The sequence below is a fragment of the Scyliorhinus torazame genome, chromosome 3 (genome assembly GCF_047496885.1).
Source record: "Scyliorhinus torazame isolate Kashiwa2021f chromosome 3, sScyTor2.1, whole genome shotgun sequence".
NCBI classification, from domain to species: Eukaryota; Metazoa; Chordata; class Chondrichthyes; order Carcharhiniformes; family Scyliorhinidae; genus Scyliorhinus; species Scyliorhinus torazame.
Window position 1 is genome coordinate 223,111,075 of NC_092709.1, and position 18,066 is coordinate 223,129,140.

The 18,066-nt window shown below is 46.3% G+C and overlaps 1 protein-coding gene across 5 annotated transcripts in view; it reads left to right on the top strand.

The window, feature by feature from the left end:
* The window catches only part of LOC140408958 (small glutamine-rich tetratricopeptide repeat-containing protein beta-like), a 73,900-nt gene that overhangs the window by 44,340 nt on the left and 11,494 nt on the right, over positions 1–18,066 (top strand). For all 5 annotated transcript variants that reach the window (XR_011940249.1, XR_011940248.1, XM_072496913.1 and 2 more), the window contains exons 5-8: positions 1,188–1,287; positions 2,630–2,734; positions 8,807–8,945; positions 12,210–12,272. Coding sequence is in view for 3 of the 5 variants with exons in the window: in XM_072496913.1 (XP_072353014.1) it covers positions 1,188–1,287; positions 2,630–2,734; positions 8,807–8,945; positions 12,210–12,272 (407 nt within the window). In the remaining 2 variants the exon portion in view is untranslated. The remainder of the gene's footprint in view (positions 1–1,187; positions 1,288–2,629; positions 2,735–8,806; positions 8,946–12,209; positions 12,273–18,066) is intronic.

Genomic DNA, 18,066 nt, shown 5'->3' on the forward strand with positions numbered 1-18,066 from the left:
TAGGAGTTCAGATGAAAGTTTGCTGCTGCTTTATTGATGAAATTTCATACCTTTTCCTGTGGTTTCTTCTGAAGTGTTTGTTTTGTTGGCTTTGTTTTGAGGACTCTTGTTGTTTTGTCAACTTTCTTGGAGCATTTTCTGTCAAGTACAGCCTTCGGTGCATGAGACAGTGCCCTCTGCATTTCAGCATATGGGGATTTTTTATTCCACTGTGGGGAGCTCCTCTGAGGAGGAAGAGAGGGGCAGAAGGGAAAAGAGGTTATCTGTCCACAGGCAGCGTTGCAGGGAAAGACCTGTAGGAGGAGATGCGCAGGGATGTGGGATGCAGGGTTGTCAGGTAGAGCAAAGCAGAAGGGACCGCAGAAGATGCTTCCAGAGTGTACAGGCAGCAACCCCATAACATCTGAGGTTCAGTGCCACAGGAGGCTCTGCCTCTCCAGGGACACCGTGATTGGGCTAGATATCATCTCCAGCTGTGTGGGTGGGCACCCAGTGCAGTGGCTCTGAAGGTCACAGTAGCCCTCAGTTCTTTTGCATCTGGATTTTTCAAGGGGTCTGGGTAATCTTTGTGGAGTGTCCAAACAGCTGTCCACAGTTCTGTCAAGCTTGTCACTGATCCTCTTTTCAGACAGGTCAGGACATCACAAAGATGTACATGTCAGGTGGGTTGGCCATGCTAAATGACCCCTTAGTGTCCAAAGGTTTTGTGAGCTTTTGGGATAATGTGGATGGGGGGAAGGGGGTGGGGGGGAAGTCTAGGGTGCTCTTTTGGAGGGTTGGTGCATACTCGATGGGCTGAATGGCCTCCTGCACTGTAGGGATTCTATGATTCATTCATTACTGGACAGTTGAAGCCAACCAGGCTGAGCGAGCCAGAGGCAACTATTGCTGGATATCTCCGCATCCAGGCTACCAGAGACTGCATTCATGTGCCCATTAAAGCCTTAGTGAATATAAAGGGTTACCACTCCATGAACATGCAGATAGCATGCAACCACAAGACCCAGATTTGCAAGACAGTGCAAGGTACTCTTGCAGCCCCCATAATGCACATACATTCTGAGTTTTAAAAATTTGTGCTACTGTTATATAATTTTAAAAAGTAAACAAAACAAGGCGTGATAATAAACTTTCAAACATAAATGATTGACTTTACTTTGTAATTTCCATTTGTTTAAATATTCTAGGCAACAACTATATAAAAGAGGAGAACTACAGAGCTGCTGTAGACTCTTACAGTCAAGCAATTGAATTGGATCCAAATAGTGCAGTTTACTTCTGTAACCGGTAAGAATTATTTCACTGTCTTTTTTGTATTGATTTGTATGTTTCAGTATTATTAAATTTGTCAAGATAAAAACAGAAAAAGGGTCACCAGGAAGGGAATAATAAAGCAATGAATCAACAGATCTAGGGAGAACATTTCTCTAGTGTTTTGAATATCAAAATTGTAAATTTGTCCTCTTTGAACACATTTAGGTTTTACTGCACACAAACACACACAGATTAACTCCAACTCCCATTTTAATGTCAATGAAACCCCAAGATTTCAGTGAAAGCCTTTCACCCATGCCGCGACATCTGTTTTATATTATTGAAACAGTGATTATTTTAATAGAACTTGAAGAACTTTATCGTGTTAGGGCAGCGCGGCAGCACAGTGGTTAGCACAGCTGCTTCACAGCTCCAGGGTCCCAGGTACGATTCGCGGCTTGGGTCACTGTCTGTGCGAAGTCTGCGCATTCTCCCCATGTTTGTGTGGGTTTCCTCCGGGTGCACCGGTTTCCTCCCACAGTCCAAAGACGTGCAGGTTAGGTGGATTGGTCATGATAAATTGCCCTTAGTGTCCAAAAAGGTTAAGTTGGGTTACGGGGATAGGGTGGAAGTGTGGGCTTGTGTAGGGTGCTCTTTCCAAGGGCTGGTGCAGACTCGATGGGCCGAATGGCCTCCTTCAGCGCTGCAAATTCTATGATATTTTCTGTTGCATCACACTGTATTGATATTGAGTTGTATTGAATAAGATATTGACTGTTAAGTAAAATGTTGATTTGTCTTTCTTAAATGGGTGTATAATTTCAATTTCACTATAAAATGTCATGGTGCAGAGTATAGTTAGGTAATTGGATAGATTACTGTGAAGTTAGTTTATATTGTACATTCCAGGTAGTACCATTTAATAATTTTGATCTTCAGTTTACCCAGATGATAATTAATTTGATTACCTAAAAATGATGTAATCCAGTCAAAGGATGTTGAGCAAGTATCTAATCATGCTGTGACATGGATCTGTTGTGTGTATTGGCTGATCGCTTGCTTTTTATCTAATAATAAATTTACTATTAAAATTTTTAGTCATTTGAAGAGGAGATTGTGTTGAAGCAGCTTGGTTCAGTTTTGCTGAAATTTACCTGTTGTGTGTGATCTTGGTACCTTGTGTTGAAAACTGTTTCAAAAATGTTACTCAACAACAGCCACTTTTAACTTCGATAAATACTAAAACCTAGATCTTTTGCCAGTACATTTTGGCATATAATACTTAAATTTTTCCATCTAACACTGAAATATGATATAACCTGATTTTTCTTTTCATAGAGTTCAGATGCTAAAATTTGTAATCTAACTTGTTTAGAGCTGCTGCTCAGAGCAAACTTAATAATTACACTGCAGCAATAGAAGACTGCAAGAGAGCAATAGCCATTGACCCAGACTATAGCAAGGCTTATGGAAGGATGGGGTATGTATATCTTTCAAATTTATTTTAAACAAAGTACATTTTTAAAAAAGATCTTAATACGTTAATTCTGTGATTGCCCACATAAGGGTGAACTGCATGTCAATAATTTTTCATCAGATGTCACAGGTGCCAGTAGCCCTCCAGTACTTCATCAAATCAACATGCTTCATGTGTAAGTCTAGACAATGAAAATTGGCACACTGATTGTGGGGATTGGGGCAAAGAGCTTTGTGCCCAAACATCCTCACTGCGGGTAACGATCACCGGGTCCATAAGTTGTGTTCCTATCACTTTTTTTTAAATTAAATATTTTATTGAAAATTTTTGGTCAACCAACACAGTACATTGTGCATCCTTTACACAATATTATAACAACACAAATAACAATGACCTATTTTATAAACAAAAAATGAATAAATAATAAATAACAAAAATGAAAACTAGCCCTAATTGGCAACTGCCTTGTCACAAGTAACACTCTCCAAAAATATAATTTAACAGTCCAATATATAATTATCTGTAGCAACGACCTATACATACTATACAGTATATATTAACAACCCTGAGAGTCCTTCTGGTTCCTCCTCCCCCCCCCCCCCCCCCCCCCAACCCCCCACCCCCGATCCTGGGCTGCTGCTGCTGCCTTTTTCCCATTCCGTCTATCTTTCTGCGAGGTATTCGACGAACGGTTGCCACCGCCTGGTGAACCCTTGAGCCGACCCCCTTAGGACGAACTTAATCCGCTCTAGCTTTATAAACCCCGCCATGTCATTTATCCAGGTCTCCACCCCTGGGGGCTTGGCTTCTTTCCACATTAGCAATATCCTGCGCCGGGCTACTAGGGACGCAAAGGCCAAAACATCGGCCTCTCTCGCCTCCTGCACTCCCGGCTCTTGTGCAACCCCAAATATAGCCAACCCCCAGCTTGGTTCGACCCGGACTCCTACTACTTTTGAAAGCACCTTTGTCACCCCCATCCAAAACCCCTGTAGTGCCAGGCATGACCAAAACATATGGGTATGATTCGCTGGGCTTCTCGAGCACCTCGCACACCTATCCTCCACCCCAAAAAATTTACTGAGCCGTGCTCCAGTCATATGTGCCCTGTGTAATACCTTAAACTGAATCAGGCTTAGCCTGGCACACGAGAGTTTACCCTGCTTAGGGCATCTGCCCACAGCCCCTCCTCGATCTCCTCCCCCAGCTCTTCTTACCATTTCCCTTTTAGTTCATCTACCATAGTCTCCCCTTCGTCCCTCATTTCCCTATATATATCTGACACCTTACCATCCCCCACCCATGTCTTTGAGATCACTCTGTCCTGCACCTCTTGTGTCGGGAGCTGCGGGAATTCCCTCACCTGTTGCCTCGCAAAAGCCCTCAGTTGCATATACCTGAATGCATTCCCTTGGGGCAACCCATATTTCTCGGTCAGCGCTCCCAGACTCGCGAACTTCCCATCCACAAACAGATCTTTCAGTTGCGTTATTCCTGCTCTTTGCCACATTCCATATCCCCCATCCATTCCCCCTGGGGCAAACCTATGGTTGTTTCTTATCGGGGACCCCCCCAAGGCTCCAGTCTTTCCCCTATGCCGTCTCCACTGTCCCCAAATCTTCAGTGTAGCCACCACCACCGGGCTTGTGGTGTAGTTCCTCGGTGAGAACGGCAATGGGGCTGTCACCATAGCCTGTAGGCTAGTCCCCCTACAGGACGCCCTCTCTAATCTCTTCCACGCCGCTCCCTCCTCCTCTCCCATCCACTTACTCACCATTGAAATATTAGCGGCCCAATAATACTCACTTAGGCTCGGTAGTGCCAGCACCCCCTATCCCTGCTACGCTGTAAGAATCCCTTCCTCACTCTCGGGGTCTTCCCGGCCCACACAAAACCCATGATGCTCTTTTCAATCCTTTTGAAAAAAGCCTTCGTGATCACCACCGGGAGGCACTGAAACACAAAGAGGAATCTCGGGAGGACCACCATCTTAACCGCCTGCACCCTCCCTGCCATTGACAGGGATACCATATCCCATCTCTTGAAATCCTCCTCCATCTGTTCCACCAACCGCGTTAAATTTAACCTATGCAATGTGCCCCAATTCTTAGCTATCTGGATCCCCAGGTAACAAAAGTCCCTTGTTACCTTCCTCAACGGTAGGTCCTCTATTTCTCTACTCTGCTCCCCTGGATGCACCACAAACAACTCACTTTTCCCCATGTTCAATTTATACCCTGAAAAATCCCCAAACTCCCCAAGTATCCGCATTATTTCTGGCATCCCCTCCGCCGGGTCCGCCACGTATAGTAGCAAATCGTCCGCATACAAAGATACCCGGTGCTCTTCTCCTCCCCTAAGTACTCCCCTCCACTTCTTGGAACCCCTCAACGCTATCGCCAGGGGCTCAATCGCCAGTGAAAACAATAATGGGGACAGAGGGCATCCCTGCCTTGTCCCTCTATGGAGCCGAAAATATGCAGATCCCCGTCCATTCGTGACCACGCTCGCCACTGGGGCCCTATACAACAGCTGCACCCATCTAACATACCCCTCTCCAAAACCAAATCTCCTCAACACCTCCCACAAATAATCCCACTCCACTCTATCAAATGCTTTCTCGGCATCCATCGCCACTACTATCTCCGTTTCTCCCTCTGGTGGGGCCATCATCATTACCCCTAACAACCTCCGTATATTCGTGTTCAGCTGTCTCCCCTTCACAAACCCAGTTTGGTCCTCGTGGACCACCCCCGGGACACATTCCTCTATTCTCATTGCCATTACCTTGGCCAGGACCTTGGCATCTACATTTAGGAGGGAAATAGGTCTATAGGACCCGCATTGTAGCGGGTCCTTTTCCTTCTTTAAGAGAAGCGATATCGTTGCTTCAGACATAGTCGGGGGCAGTTGTCCCCTTTCCTTTGCCTCATTAAAGGTCCTCATCAGCACCGGGGCGAGCAAGTCCACATATTTTCTATAGAATTCGACTGGGAATCCATCCGGTCCCGGGGCCTTTCCCGCCTGCATGCTCCTAATTCCTTTCACCACTTCTTCTACCTCGATCTGTGCTCCCAGTCCCACCCTTTCCTGCTCTTCCACCTTGGGAAATTCCAGCCGATCCAAGAAGCCCATCATTCTCTCCCTCCCATCCGGGGGTTGAGCTTCATATAATTTTTTATAAAATGTCTTGAACACTCCATTCACTCTCTCCGCTCCCCGCTCCATCTCTCCTTCCTCATCCCTCACTCCCCCTATTTCCCTCGCTGCTCCCCTTTTCCTCAATTGGTGTGCCAGCAACCTGCTCGCCTTCTCCCCATATTCGTACTGTACACCCTGTGCCTTCCTCCATTGTGCCTCTGCAGTGCCTGTAGTCAGCAAGTCAAATTCTACATGTAGCCTTTGCCTTTCCCTGTACAGTCCCTCCTCCGGTGCTTCCGCATATTGTCTGCCAACCCTCAAAAGTTCTTGCAGCAACCGCTCCCGTTCTTTACTCTCCTGCTTCCCTTTATGTGCCCTTATTGATATCAGCTCCCCTCTAACCACCGCCTTCAACGCCTCCCAGACCACTCCCACCTGGACCTCCCCATTATCATTGAGTTCCAAGTACTTTTCAATGCACCCCCTCACCCTTAGACACACCCCCTCATCTGCCATTAGTCCCATGTCCATTCTCCAGGGTGGGCGCCCTCCTGTTTCCTCCCCTATCTCCAAGTCCACCCAGTGTGGAGCGTGATCCGAAATGGCTATAGCCGTATACTCCGTTCCCCTCACCTTCGGGATCAATGCCCTACCCAGCACAAAAAAGTCTATTCGCGAGTAGACTTTATGGACATAGGAGAAAAACGAGAACTCCTTACTCCTAGGTCTGCTAAATCTCCACGGGTCTACACCTCCCATCTGCTCCATAAAATCTTTAAGTACCTTGGCTGCTGCCAGCCTCCTTCCAGTCCTGGACTTCGACCTATCCAGCCCTGGTTCCAACACCGTATTAAAATCTCCCCCCATTATCAGCTTTCCCATCTCTAGGTCCGGAATGCGTCCTAGCATCCGCCTCATAAAATTGGCATCATCCCAGTTCGGGGCATATACGTTTACCAAAACCACCGTCTCCCCCTGTAGTTTGCCACTCACCATCACGTATCTGCCCCCGTTATCCGCCACTATAGTCTTTGCCTCGAACATTACCCGCTTCCCCACTAATATAGCCACCCCCCTGTTTTTCGCATCTAGCCCCGAATGGAACACCTGCCCCACCCATCCTTTGCGTAGCCTAACCTGGTCTATCAGTTTCAGGTGCGTTTCCTGTAACATAACCACATCTGCCTTAAGTTTCTTAAGGTGTGCGAGTACCCGTGCCCTCTTTATCGGCCCGTTCAGCCCTCTCACATTCCACGTGATCAGCCGAGTTGGGGGGCTTCCTACCCCCCCCCCCTTGTCGATTAGCCATCACCTTTTTCCAGCTCCTCACCCGGTTCCCACGCAGCTGTATCTCCCCCAGGCGGTGCCCCCCCGCCCATCCTCTCCCATACCAGCTCCCCCCTCTCCCCAGCAGCAGCAACCCAGTAATTCCCCCCTCCCACCCCCCCCCGCTAGATCCCCCGCTAGCGTAATTACTCCCCCCATGTTGCTCCCAGAAGTCAGCAAACTCTGGCTGACCTCGGCTTCCCCCCGTGACCTCGGCTCGCACCGTGCGACGCCCCCTCCTTCCTGCTTCTCTATTCCCGCCATGATTATCATAGCGCGGGAACCAAGCCCGCGCTTCTCCCTTGGCCCCGCCCCTAATGGCCAACGCCCCATCTCCTCCACCTCCCCTCCTCCCCCCATCACCACCTGTGGGAGAGAGAAAAGTTACCACATTGCAGGATTAGTACATAAAACCCCTCTTTGCCCCCCACATTCGCCCCACCACTTTGTTCGAACGTTCTTTTTAATAACCCGCTCATTCCAGTTTTTCTTCCACAATAAAAGTCCACGCTTCATCCGCCGTCTCAAAGTAGTGGTGCCTCCCTCGATATGTGACCCACAGTCTTGCCGGTTGCAGCATTCCAAATTTTATCTTCTTTTTATGAAGCACCGCCTTGGCCCGATTGAAGCTCGCCCTCCTTCTCGCCACCTCCGCACTCCAGTCTTGATAAACGTGGATCACTGCGTTCTCCCATTTACTGCTCCGAGTTTTCTTCGCCCATCTAAGGACCATTTCTCTATCCTTAAAACGGAGGAATCTCACCACTATGGCTCTGGGAATTTCTCCTGCTCTCGGTCCTCGCGCCATCACTCGGTATGCTCCCTCCACCTCCAACGGACCCGCCGGGGCCTCCGCTCCCATTAACGAGTGCAGCATCGTGCTCACATATGCCCCGACGTCCGCTCCCTCCACACCTTCAGGAAGACCAAGAATCCTCAGGTTGTTCCTCCTTGCGTTGTTTTCCAGTGCCTCCAACCTTTCCACACATCGTTTCTGATGTGCCTCCTGCGTCTCCGTCTTCACCACCAGGCCCTGTATATCGTCCTCATTCTCGGCTGCCTTTGCCTTCACGACCCGAAGCTCCCGCTCCTGGGTCTTTTGTTCCTCCTTTAGCCCTTCGATCGCCTGTAGTATCGGGGCCAACAGCTCTTTCTTCATTTCCTTTTTGATCTCTTCCACACAGCATTTCAAGAACTCTTGTTGTTCAGGGCCCCATGTTAAACTGCCACCTTCCGACGCCATCTTGTTTTTGCTTGCCTTCCTTGCCGCTGTTCTAAAGGATCCACTGCAATCTGGCCACTCTCTCCTCCTTTTTCCATCCGTATCCAGGGGGGATTCCCTTCTGGTTTACCGCACAGTGTTTTTAGCCGTCAAAATTGCCGTTGGGGCTCCTATCAAGAGCCCAAAAGTCCGTTTCACAGGGAGCTGCCGAAACGTGCGACTCAGCTGGTCATCGCCGCACCCGGAAGTCCTGTGTTCCTATCACTGTCTGTGTTGTCGTGCATTGCAGTATGCAATTTTGATTCCTTGATTTTGTAACTAAATTTGAAAATTAACTGCCTGCAATTTAAAACAGATCCTATCTCATTAATAATATATTTTTTCAGTTTGGCATTGACTTCTTTGAATAAACATTCAGAAGCAATCACTTATTACCAAAAAGCTGTGGAATTGGATCCTGAAAATGGGACTTTCATATCAAATCTGAGAGTGGCAGAACAGAAAATCGGAGAGGCATCAAGTCCAGTAAGTGTTGTTTTACTGAATATCGAGTTCACGTGATGCACTGTAGCTTGCCAGCTTTAAAATTAAACTTTATACCTAGGTTTTCCAAATCATTGAAATGTGTTTGTTCTGCCATGTTCTTTCCCTGCCCCTTGAAAAATAGACAACATTTTTTCAACGTTGATCTCCAGCCGATTGTTATGGATGTCTTTCAGGTAATTTTGGGTAAACAGTGACTTCTTTATTACCAATTGAATACATAGCATTGATTTGGGACATATAATACGTATGGAAATGGGGAAATCCTAGGGTATCCAATATTTATTTTCTGGAAATGGTGATCTATTTCTCCTAGAGTACGTTATGATCTCCGTAGGCACAAATAACTTTCAGTAATAAATTCAAATTTCCATGAAATAGCTGGGAGGATAATACAACACCGTTTTATTTTTGAAGACTTTTACTGTAACAAACCAAGAGAAAAAGGAATGGGAGGGAGAATGCAGCTTTGCCAGACTCTTGTGATAATGTTTAAGTAGTCTATGGTACCCATGCTGGTCTTGAGGCAGCAGCTGGAGTCACAATATATGGTCTTGAAGATGCTAATATACCGTTCTGAGATGCCATACAGTCTTGTGATGTACCAGAATGACTGCCCATGGATGTTGTTGAAAGCCATCTTGAAATCAATGATGTTGATAACAAGCAGCTTCTGATACTCTGATGTTTCTAAGTGCAATGTTCTGCTTGCTGCATGTTCTTCATGAAGGGTATTGTCTACTTCTACTTTCAGTCTGTTGAGGAGCGCTGTGCCAGGTATTGACAGCAGCGTTATCCCTCTGCAGTTGTTGCTCTATTAATAACTTTGGTGAATCACAAGTCTTTCCCTTATATCAATCAAATGACAACACAACCAGTTTGTTAGTTCAAAAGATGGTTAATTTTCATATACAAGGGTTATGTCGACATGCAAACACAATAGCTACTACGAGTTAAACTACACCTATCAGCTACAATAACCTATACTTAACTTCAAGGCGACCGGCACTGTGCAAATGGATAAGGCCTTTATCTGGATTTCACTTGGCTGGTTCGAAGAACGTGGCTCTGTCTCTGCTGGGCTCATCCGTCAGGTAGCAATTGTTGGTCTTGAACTTAGCTGGCTGTTCCTGCTGCAATTGGGCTAGCACAGGCCAGATCCAAAAGAGACAGAACACATGGCTGTGTCCTCTTTTATCCCTCTGGGATTTTGCGCTGTTTGGGGTGGTCCTTAACCTTGGACCCAATAGTTCGACAGGCCTCTCCGATTTTCTGTTCTGCCACTCTCAGATTTGATATGAAAGTCCCATTTTCAGGATCCAATTCCACAGCTTTTTGGTAATAAGTGATTGCTTCTGAATGTTTATTCAAAGAAGTCAATGCCAAACTGAAAAAATATATTATTAATGAGATAGGATGTGTTTTTAAATTGCAGGCAGATCACTGTCTTCGATTTCGGCCAATAAAGGGGTGGGTGCCTTGGTAGCTGGGCAGGTCCTTAGTGGTCATTGACCTTGGCAGTTGTGCTTTCTGAGCAAGGGAGTAGTGCCGATCAGTCTGTGGCTGTACTGGTTGCTTGATTGGAGTTCTATTGTCCTGGGAAAATGAGCCATTAAAATGCAAACGAGCGGGAGTTTCGATCAGGTCTGGTTACCTGTGTTTCAGATACACATAGGCTCTGTATCTGTCTGAGTCCTGGGTTGGCCATAATTCCCATGGTCCTTTGCAGATGGCCATCTTAGATGGCTACACAGTCATTCAGGTTCCCCTTCTTTGGCAGCTTGACGATTACCCATCACCTCCAGTCATCCAGGACATCCTCTGCAGTCCAGATCTTGTTGAACAGATCCATGAGCTCTGTTGTGATGATGTTCTTGTCAAGTTTCAACGGCTGTGATGCTATCTCAGCGATCACAGGTACCTCAATGGCTTTTTGGACCTCTGATGTGGCAATTTCTTCCAGGTTGACGTTCAGCTGCTAAGGTGCAGTGCTGTCATCAAACTCTCACATGGAACTAGAGTTTGTCTGGGGTGAGGATCTATTGAAAGTGCCCACCCGCCTCGTCTCCTGCTCCTTGTGTGTCAGTAGTATTCTGCTGTCCTTGACCTTGCCCTTGGTTGGTACACTGGTGTATCTTCTTGCATCAGTCAGTTCCCAGACAATCCTGTACAGTTGGAGTTGATTCAATTTGCTTCTTGTGCCTCCCTGCCTTTTGGCTCTATCCACTGTTGTTTGTCTCTACTGCAGCTCTTGCTCATGGCTTTATCTATTCCTCTGTCCTTCTCCCATCTTTTCGTCTTTATTTTAATGTTCTTTTCCTGGTCCCTCTTGATCTTCGCCAGCTTTCTTTCATCAGTCAATTTCCACATTGTGTCAGTATCCGTCATTCTTTGTTGATTCTTTTCCTCCGCCCAATGAGGACTTGAAAATGGCAGGTGTGTCTTTGTCCTTCATTTTCTCCATTGCAAATAGCCGCTGTGACTTTGTGGGCATTGGCTTCTTCAGCCTCAGGGGGATCTTGCCTATCACAAAGTTCTCCTCTCGGTTATTGATTTCATCATGAGGAAGGAGATGGTGGGTGCAGCTGACACCACTAGCTGACAGATCTGGATTTTGCAGGCAACATTGCACTGCTGGCTGAAGAATCATACGTGCTGTAAGACACGACCCCCGGTCTTAAGAGTAATGGTACCAAAGTTGATCTATGCTTCGGCCGTAAGAAGACTTATGACAATGACAAGTGGACAACACCAAGGCCCTCTCCCATCACTGCCTGCCAACGGAACTCTGAAAATGTTGACCACTTCCCCTATCAAGATGTAACATCTTCAGGAAGAGTTATTGGCATCCCCAAATTGAAGGCACAATCACAAAACATAACAATCTTATAAACCTCATAACTGTAACAATTAGTCGAGAGCAAAACCTTCAGCTGCCCTGGGCAAACACAACTGCTCATCTGCTTCACAATGCTAATGTTCATGTCGCTGTGTAATCTGTCAGCGCCATGCCAACAAGCAATATAGTAATGAGAGATGTTGACAATTTAAAATAGCACTTAATATATAGTATAAGCTATTACAGTTGCCAATAATCAATTTAAGATTAATTATACTATGGAAGCCATGCCAACACACCATTTATTGACCTATTCTTGATATTGTCTAGATTTGATCATAACAGTGTGTTAAATTTATAATAGTTAATTCTAAGAACTTGACTTGAAATTATTTCAATATCTGCAGACAGGAGCTGGTTTGGGATTTGATTTGGCAAGTTTACTGAATAACCCAAGTTTTGTAAGTATGGTAAGTATGATTAAAGTCAGAGTGCTCTAATACAAACCTATACAAAACATTGATTGTGGATCTATTTCATACGATGACATTAAGAGGCTTGGAAGATTTACTTGGTTAGTAAACTTGGGGCAGCATGGTAGCATTGTGGATAGCACAGTTGCTTCACAGCTCCAGGGTCCCAGGTTCGATTCCGGCTTGGGTCACTGTCTGTGCGGAGTCTGCACATCCTCCCCGTGTGTGCGTGGGTTTCCTCCGGGTGCTCCGGTTTCCTCCCACAGTCCAAAGATGTGCAGGTTAGGTGGATTGGCCATGATAAATTGCCCTTAGTGTCCAAAATTGCCCTTAGTGTTGGGTGGGGTTATGGGGATGGGGTGGAGGTGTTGACTTTGGGAAGGGTGCTCTTTCCAAGAGCCGGTGCAGACTCGATGGGCCGAATGGCCTCCTTCTGCGCTGTAAATTCTATGATAATCTAAGAAAATTGAGGGGATGGTTGACTTGTCGCCTTCTCTTTATTTCTCTTCACATTTTTCTTTCATTGCCACTCCCTTGGGGGATGTTGGTTAACGACAAGCACTTATCTATAATTTTGAAAAAGCCCCAACGAACTTCACAGACAAAAATGGATGTTGGGGCAATAAAGAAGATATTCGGAGAGGTGACCAAAAGTGTAATCGAATAGATGGGTTTGAAGAAGGGTCTTAGAGGAGACGAGGAAGGTGGGAGATGTAAATACTTAGGGAAGGAATTAAAACTTGTAGGGTCTAAATGATTGGATGTGGTGTATCCAATGGTGAGGTGAAGGGATTGGAGAATACAAAGAGGCTAGAGTGGGTGGAATGGAAAGATCCGGTGCAGGGTTACAGAGCTATAGGAGGTTACAGAGGTAGAGAAAGGCCATACAAGGATTTAAACACTGGAGTAAAATTTTAACTTGAAGGCTTTGGGGAACCAGGATTCAATGTAGGTCACCAAGGACAGTAGGGATGGATGGGCAAGACTTGACAATGGAATAGGATTCAAGCAGCAGAGGTTTGGATGAGCTGATGCTTATGGAGAGTGAAAGGCTGACCAGGAGGTTAGGAGGGAACCGTTTACGCATCTGAATATTATATGCAACTTAAAATAAACATTAATTTAATGACTAAATATGCCGGTTTGAATATAACAGCCCAGAACATGGCATCATCATAACATGGTGCCACAAAATGCAGACCCCCATCTCTGCCAATTTCATAATTTTAACCATACCACTGCCAAGAGGTAGCAAATATATCCCACAAATTGAGTGATTTCAAAACTGATGCATAATATTAAGGAGAATCTTATTTACCTCAGGGTGATGAGAATGTGGTACCACCGACCACAGTGAATAGTTAGATGAACAGTATCGATGCAAAGGGAAGCCAGATAAGCATATGAGAGAAATGGGAATATAGGGTTATGCTAATGAGGAAGGACAGGAGGAGGCGCAAATGTAGCAATAATCATCAGCATGAATTAGTTGGGATGAATGGCCCATTTCTCCTCCATAGTCCATGTAATTTAACTTGGAAAATGCTGGAAACGCTCAGCCGGTCAGGAAGTATCTGTGGAAAGAGTTCATGTTTCAGGACAAGGACAAAAGGAAGGTCTTTGATAGGTTGGAATACAGAAGAGGTTGAATTACAGAAGACAGGGCCAAAGAGAATGATGATGAGACAAGAAAAGAAACAATTAAATAAAATGTGTGCTTAGAGCTGCTATCTGCTATAAGGTTATATTTTTAATAAGGTCATGGGAAGTTCATACCGAGTAAATAAAAAAACAAGTTTTATTTACACAAGCGATATGTACACTACCCAGTAGATCCCCACTGGGTTCCTGCTGAGGTCGGTGCCTTACTAGCCAACCTTTTATACATGGGTTAATTGAGATATCCCGCCCCTAGCGGGGGAGAGCTCGTACTCCACAAGGAGCATGGGGAAGACAAGGTTCCATGCGGGATATTACAATATTATTCAGAAAGAAATAGTAATTAGGAACATAGGATTTACATATAGGGCGTCATATTTTTGGCTGCACCAAAGTCAGCTGCGGAGCAACAATGCATCAGTTGGCGGCACAGTAGCACTGTTGCTTCACAGCACCAGGGTTCCAGTTCAATTCCCAGCTGGGGTCACTGTCTGTGCAGAGTCTTCCAGTTCTCCCCGTGTCTGCATGGATTTCCTCCGGGTGCTCTGGTTTCCTCCCACAAGTCCTGAAAGACGTGCAGTTAGGTGAATTGGGCATTCTGAATTCTCCCTCTGTGTACCCGAACAGGCGCCGGAGTGTGGCAACTAGGGGCTTTTCACAGTAACTTCATTGCAGTGTTAAGCCTACTTGTGACAATAAAGATTATTATTATTATAAAGAACAGGCAGAAATACAGTATTTTGAGTCTAAAGGTGATTACTTTGAACTCATAGGAATCAGATGACATAGCTCTCTGAAAGCAAAAATAGGGGGGGAAAAGAAAAACAAAACATGCAAAGAAAAGGAAACAAAACGGGGTTGCATCGAAATTGTTGAATTCAGTGTTGTCTGGTAGACTGTAGAGTGCCTGATTGAAAGATGAAGTGCTGTTCCTCAAGCTTATGTTGAGCTTCAGTGGAACAGTGCAGCGGGCCGAGAACAGAAATGTCTGCGTGAAAGCAAGTCATGGCAAGTAAGAGTGGCAATCAGTGTTGGACTGCCACTCCATCCCCACTTATCTGTACTAAATTTCATCCATGCCTGTCTCGAACTATCTTCTTGACTCAGGCTGGACGAGATCCAGGCTGCGCAGCGGGTCCCCGGGTCCAGCATCAGAGCCTACAAAAATCAGAACGAAGGAAGACACACATTCATTGGGGATGGAGGAGGTCGGACATTGTGGGGATAGGACATTGAGGGGTGGGAAAGAGGTGCAGGGAGGAGTGGTCAGCTCGAAGGTGCGTGTATATAACCAAGTCAGATCGGGAGGGGGAGATTACCACGGGGTGGGGGGGGGGGGGGGGGGGGGTGTTATTTCTTCTAACTTTTTCAGAGTAACTGTTTGAGTAACACTGGAAGAACCAACTGAAGTTAGAGATTTAAATCGCTTTGTCAGATGGGTCCCGATGCAGCTCAATTGTCCAGGGGAAGGTAGCGCTTCTGTAGAGTATCCAGTAAACCCATACAAACAAAGAACAAAGAAATGTACAGCACAGGAACAGGCCCTTCGGCCCTCCAAGCCTGTGCCGACCATGCTGCCCGACTAAACTACAATCTTCTACACTTCCTGGGTCCGTATCCCTCTATTCCCGTCCTATTCATGTATTTGTCAAGATGCCCCTTAAATGTCACTATCGTCCCTGCTTCCACCACCTCCTCCGGCAGCGAGTTCCAGGCACCCACTACCCTCTGCGTAAAAAACTTGCCTGATACATCTACTCTAAACCTTGCCCCTCTCACCTTAAGCCTATGCCCCCTAGTAATTGACCCCTCTACCCTGGGGAAAAGCCTCTGACTATCCACTCTGTCTATGCCCCTCATAATTTTGTAGACCTCTATCAGGTCGCCCCTCAACCTCTGTCGTTCCAGTGAGAACAAACCGAGTTTCTTCAACTGCTCCTCATAGCTAATGCCCTCCATACCAGGCAACATTGTGGTAAATCTCTTCTGCACCCTCTCTAAAGCCTCCACATCCTTCTGGTAGTGTGGCGACCAGAATTGAACACTATACTCCAAGTATGGCCTAACTAAGGTTCTATACAGCAGCAACCTGGGAGCCGATGAGAGCGATTCCCCACTATATTTTTGGGGTACCCCCCAAATCCGATACTGGGGAGCCAGGAGGTTATGGGCCACAGAGTTTAAATGACAGCCCATCAGAAGGTTGAGGGTCATGTTTGTGGGATAAATGGAGGTGTTCTGCAAAGCGGTTACCCAATCTAAGACTGGTCTCCCAGGGCAAGGAGGGGAAGTTGCGTTTAGTGGTGACATGGAAATGGTGGGAAACAATTTGTTTAATAGAGAGACTAGTAGGGTGGGAGGTGACGACAAGGGGAACCATATTGTGGTTCTGGGAAGGAGGGGGTGAGAACAGAATGCAGTAAATGAGGTAGATACTGTTGAAGGCGCTGTCAACCACGGTGCAGGGAATCCTCAGTTGAGGAAAAAGCTAGGTTGACATTTCAAAATTACTGGTGTGGAAGATTGCACCATCAGAACATAAGATGGAGATGGAGGAACTGAAAGAATGGAATGTCCCTTCGTGACACCGTGGTTCACTCCTCAATCACCCCTAGTACCCCTTCCCCTTCCCATAGCACCTTTACATGGAAAAGATGTGACATCTGCCCTTTTACTTCCCCTCTACCTACAATCTCAGACCCCTAACATTCTCTCCAAATGAAGCAGTAATTTAAGCATACATAAAATGCAGTCTACCCTACGTTGGAGAGACCAAACATAGATTGGGTGAGCGCTTTGCGAAATACCTCTGTTCAGTCTACAGGCTTGACTGAGGTTCTGCTGGCCTGCCATTTTAATTCTCTGTCTTGTTCTCAGGCAGACAACTTTATTCTCCGCCTACTGCACTGTTCAACACAAGCTTGAGGAACAGCACCTCATCTTTCGATTATGCACCTTACAGCCTTCCAGACTCAACATTGAGTTCAACAATTTCAAACCAAAACACCAGATTGTTTCCTTTTCTTTTTATGCTTCAGTTTTACTCTTAATTTCGCTTTCACACAGCAACACATCTACTCTAGGCACATATTTTGTTTATTTGCTTCTTTTCTTGCACACCATCCCCTTTGGCCCTGGGAGACTTAACTTTTCTGTCATTCAGTCTCTCCTGTCTTCTACCCTATCATAGACTCTTTCCCACCCACCCTTTGCTCAAAACCTATTACATCTCTAACATTTCCCAGTTCTGATGAAATGTCCTTGACCTGAAAGTTAGCTAAATTTCTCTCTCAACCGATGCTGCCTGATCTGCTGAGTGTTTCCAGCATTTTCTGCTTTATTTCAGATCTGCAGTATTCTGCTTTCCTCTAATAAACTATTGGTTAGACTGCTGTTAGAATATGGGGCTGGATTCTCCGATTCTCAGGCTATGTCCTGACGCCGGCTCAGAACAGTGGCCTTATACGACCGAATATTTGGTACAAAAAGGTCACCGATCCTCCATTTGGCTGGGGGCTAGCAGCAAGGCAGCGTAGAGCACCCGGGTCTAGCTGCCGATATGGCCCGGAGAATTGCCGGGTCCGTGGTCACGCATGTGGCCGCACCGTGCAACATGGCGCCGGCCGCACATGAACCCGGCCTGCCAAATAATGCACCCCCCCTTTGGCCGTCTCACAACCCCCGGACCACCCCCCCAATGGTGCTCCCAGCCTCTGCCAAAGTCCCCCCTGCCCGCGGATCAGCCCTCACCCGACTGTGTGTGGACTGAGTCCGCAGCCACCACGCCGAGTTCCCGACAGGTAAGACCATAAGAGACCTGAGTACGCCGCTTTGGAGGAGGCGGCGCATCGCAAAAGCGCGCAGCCCCCGATTTTGTCAGAAACGGGGATTTTCTAACCGATCGCAGAACGCGATTTCAGCGTTTGCGACCGGAGAATCCTGCCCATGGTGTCCACTTTTGGGTGCCCTCTTTTAGTAATGAGTCGAGACAAAAGAAACTGAGACACGTTTCATTAGAATAGGGAAGACAAACATATCTGGTGAATAGGTAAAAAAAAATATTTTTTCTAATTGCCTGTCCACCATCTAGAAGGCACAATAAGAAGTCTTACAACATCAGGTTAAAGTCCAA